General features: G+C 33.6%; 1 protein-coding gene across 1 annotated transcript in view; it reads left to right on the forward strand.

The window, feature by feature from the left end:
- Window positions 1-2,056: 2,056 nt before the first annotated feature.
- LOC112905204 (UNC93-like protein) overlaps window positions 2,057-4,703 on the forward strand; it is an 8,033-nt gene continuing 5,386 nt past the window's right edge. The window contains exons 1-2 of the mRNA XM_025977152.1: window positions 2,057-2,974; window positions 4,427-4,703. The exon at window positions 4,427-4,703 is cut by the window's right edge and continues 7 nt beyond it. Coding sequence (XP_025832937.1) covers window positions 2,727-2,974; window positions 4,427-4,703 — 525 coding nt within the window. The 5' untranslated portion in view covers window positions 2,057-2,726. The remainder of the gene's footprint in view (window positions 2,975-4,426) is intronic.

Here is a 4,703-nt window from a genome sequence, read left to right on the forward strand (position 1 = left end):
ATGTTACCGGCGAATGATGAGGATAGAGAAGGTTAGAAATGAAGAGGTATTAGAATGAATAGGAGAACAGAAGACTTTATGGAAGTCAATAAGAAATAAGCGAGATAGGTTAGTAGCACACCTTCTCAGACATGAAGGTCTAGTCAGAGACATATTAGAGGCAGAAACGGAAATTAAGAGGAGTAGAGGTAGACCTAGATTAGATTAATAGTTAAGGATTTAGGTTGTTCTAGTTTTAAGGGAATGCGAAGATTAGCTCAGAATAGGAAAAAGTGGAGGTGCGTGTCTAACCAGTCTTGGGACTGACGACCTTATGATGATGATGATGACCTAATAACATTTCCGAGGTACAAACAAATATCTTTTGTTACTGAATTTTCCAGAACTCAAGATTTTTGAGATCTTCTTACTCCAAGATTCAAATGTTGCCCATCTGGCTTGTTACATTGTTAAAGTAAACCTATATTGAAAATAATTACCCTCTTTGTGCTTTTTTGTTCTCAACCCGCCATAATGGTGCGAAGTTTTTCGACTTTCTCTTTCTTTTTCGATAACACTACTACGAAGAGTCAGAGAAGAAAGTAGTGATGTGCAAAATTGGTCTTGGGTTTGCATTTTTGCAAGACCAAGAGCAAGACTGTCTTCATACTAGCAATAGCAATATCAAAATCGAATGAACAAGACCAATATTAAAACCGTGCCCGAATGTACAAGACCAAGACTAAACAAAAAATTATAACTTCCGATGGATTTATGAGTTAAACTATTTGAAGCAATTTTAGTACATGTACCTACATATTCTTTTCTTGGAACAAAACGTTTTTAGTATTAGAAATTTCCAGTTTGCTTTACTAGATTTTAATACTAACTGCAGAAAAAAAGAACCTTTACCACTGTTTGAAAAAAGAGATTTACAAGAATGTCCTCTAAGTAGATGTTCGTTAGCTCTATGTCTGTATAACATATGAAATTTAGAGACAAAGAATTTTTTTTTTCGATATTCTTACTTCTTTCAAGTAACTTGTACCATTTTGTTCGATAAAAGGTCAATTTATGCTTTGGAGGAAAAGTAAGTTTTCGAGTTTTCATAACTCCCAAAACTATCGACACTATTTTCTTTAAAAATCGTGACAAGCTCGTATGTATTAAAAGGGCAAGACAAAGGCTTAACGCGCAAGACCAAGACCGAGACTATGTCAACAAGACCAAGATCAAATCGAGATATCCTATCCTCAAAACATAACAAGTCAAAAATTTCTTGTTTACATTTGTTTATTGGAACAACTTATGAATGTTATGCACAACTTTTCTTTTTTAATTACTTAATTAATATTTCGTAGATAATATCTTTTGACAGATGAGAAACGAAGTGCATTATAAAAAGCATGCAACGTTACTTAGTTACCTAAACAATCTCCCATCTGTATGATTTTCTCAAACTAAACTCTCAGACAATTGGTATTTGTTTAAATAAGTAGTACATGCATACGTACAATAAATATCGCCGCAGAATCGTTTTATAAAACACTAACTATTTTATGGTAATTATAAAATACATTTCAAGGTAACATGAAAAAGAAACATTTTTCGACAATGCAGTTTTTTGCTTTACACCTGTGTATTAACAAGTGCAATAAAATATACGATAACGTTTCTAAAAATTGAAACAAAAAAAAGGGTCACAATTGACTTTGTTATAATACTTACCGATTGATTTACAATAGGAAATTGTATCATGAGTAACTGTTTGTGGAGAATAATCTAAATTAGGTCTTCTTCTGCCTCTCCTTAGTTATTTTTGCTTCTAATATATCTCTTACTTGCTCCTTATTACTGCTCTGAGTCAATCTTCGCATTTTCTGAAGACTCAAACATCTCACATAAGTAGAATGAAGATTCGGGCTATAGGGCCGTGGTCTAAGTGAACTATTGTGTCCAGACGTTTCGTCAGCTATTGCGGCTGACATCCTCAGTGGTAGTGCTGCGTTGACAACGTGAACGTAGATTATATCTCGAAGTCTCGACAGCGACTGGGTGACACAATAGTTCACTTAGACCACGGTCCTATAGCCCGAATCTTCATTCTGCTATGGATTCCGGCCGTGAAAGCCTTTGTTCTTATATCTCACATAAGTATCTTTTTACGAACAATAATATGAACTAGGTCTTCTTCTGCCTCTCCTTACAGCTGCTTCTGCTTCTAAAATGTCTCTTACTCTCATACAATTTTTATTACTGCCCTTACTCAATCTTTGCAGTTTCTGAAGACTGAAACATCCCATATCAGTATCTGTTTGTAAACAGTAACGAAATCTTTCTCTTTCTACCTCTCTTAACATCTGTTTCTGCTTCTAATATGCATCTTACTCATTCCCACACCTTATCTCTACCCTGAGTAAATCTTTGCATTTTCTAAAGACTGGAGAACCCCACATTTTAACAGTTTATGAGCAATAATTTAAACTACGTCTTCTATTGCCTCTTAGCATTTGTTACTCTCTTACTGCTCCAAACATAAACTTGCGGCAATTCACTGTTAATCGTTCTAGAGTATAAAAGTGATTTCTTCTTGTTAATAGCGACGCGACCACTCTTTCTCCAATTTTTATTGGCTGTAACTTCTAATCCTATCTTCACTTCCTTTATTATAATGTAAATTTGTAAATGTACCAATATTTTTGTTATTTTAAGAGGCTCATGTGAACGCATTTTTTTATAGGGTGGAAATGACAAAGAAATTTCAAAGGGTAAAGAGTTCTGAAGAGGACGACGTCAATCCTAACGAACAGAAGAGAATATGGAAAAACGTTCTTGTCCTAGGTTTCGCATTTATGGTTCACTTCACAGCGTTTTGGGGATCGTCCAATTTGCAAAGCTCCGTAAATGCTGATGAATCTTTGGGTACATTTACACTCGCAGCTATCTATGGATCTCTTTTGTTATCGAATATTTTATTACCGTCGGTTTTTATCAGGTAAGGACTCAACTTGAGTTATGTGGTATTTAATATTCGAAAATGTGACGTTAAACATTAGTATAGATTCTTAAAATGTTGACATGTTTAGATTTTTTTATCAATGATTTCGACCCAAAACAAGGACGAGTTATCAATGTTGCTAATTGAAAAAAGGAAATTGTTATTATTACTTTCTATACGATTTTATTGTACCAGCAATTACAATAAATTTGTTTATTCCAACGGGGGCGAAATATCGATCTAGCTAGGTGCAATTTCTGGGAATAGATTATAATTCCCCTTCGGCTGAGTGGATTCCGCGGAAAATTTTCAACTTGCTTAAATCGAGAAATCCAGATTTTCTGTCCTTCATTGTTTTGGATGAAGCTCTAATATTTATAGCTTACAACTTAAGCGAAGTTTTACAAAGAGAGAGTTTAATTATTTCCAACATGATAAGAAAAGAAAAAAATAGACGTTTTATTCAGATATATAATATGGATTTAAAAAATAGATAGAAATACACCGAAATACCTATTACAATAAGAAACAAGAATAGAAAAATTGGCTATAAATTATTTAAAATAAGCTTTAAAGTTCGAAGAAAAAGTGTTAAATTCAGAAGACAATATGTTATTAAAAGAATGCATAAAAGTTAAGTATAATATATCGAATATTCAAACGGAAGAGAAGAAAATTAGCAGGAAAAGATGAAAAGAGGAGAAGAATTTACAATGAAAATAGGGCGGTTAATCACGCAGTAGAGGCAGAAGCTGGAAAAAGACAGAAGTTTATGAAAAGAACTGGAAATTTTAACTAAAAGAAGAGAAAAAATTAAAAACTTAAAATTCGCATAGGAATACAAGAAAATATGAAATGAAAGGGAGGGATAAGATTTAGCCGAGGAAGTGAGAATAGGATGGCAAGGTACTGGGAAGAAAATATGCAGACTGTTTAAACTAGAACCAGAGACGCTAGAACATATTTTTGAGATATGTGGAAATGGTACAAAAGAAATTATAAAAATTAAAGATAATGGAATTCTCTAAAAAAATTATCGCATCATTTTTTTTTTACGTACAACAAGAGTATACACCTTGCACGTAAACTTTGCAGCAAACTTTTGCGTAAACTATTCGTTGTACGTGAAAAATTGTAGAGAGCATATTTTTCAGGAATCTCATTATCTTTCATTTTTATAATGACCTCATTGACCTCTGAGCCATAGAAAACGCAATATTCGCAAAAAAACTTTTTAAGCGACAGTGATTTCGAGTGTTTTCCTAAACACTAAAATAAATCGATTAAATAAAAAAAATTGGTTACTTACTTTTTTAGGACATGAAAACCTAATTTACTGGATTATTTAGTTCAGGAGCCCTTTGAATTTATTTGTTGATACTTATCAATGTTGGCACATTTGTACTGTAAAATTATTTATTTAGTCGTTGTCTTATTTTATTATTGCAGGTGGTTTGGTTGTAAATGGGCAGTAGCAGTATCGTTTCTTGCTTACCTACCATTTATCGCGTCTCAATTCTATCCTCGTTTCTACACAATGATTCCTGCAGGACTAGCGGTTGGCTTGGGAGGAGGTCCTTTGTGGTGCGCGAAATGCACCTATCTTTCTATCATTTCAGAAGCGTATTCTAAAGTAGCAGGCGTTGCAGCTGACGTGATAGTGACTCGATTTTTCGGAGTTTTTTTCATGTTTTATCAGTTGTCTCAAGTGTGGGGCAACCTTATC

Source organism: Agrilus planipennis, unplaced genomic scaffold, assembly GCF_000699045.2.
Source record: "Agrilus planipennis isolate EAB-ADULT unplaced genomic scaffold, Apla_2.0 scaffold121, whole genome shotgun sequence".
Lineage (NCBI taxonomy): Eukaryota > Metazoa > Arthropoda > Insecta > Coleoptera > Buprestidae > Agrilus > Agrilus planipennis.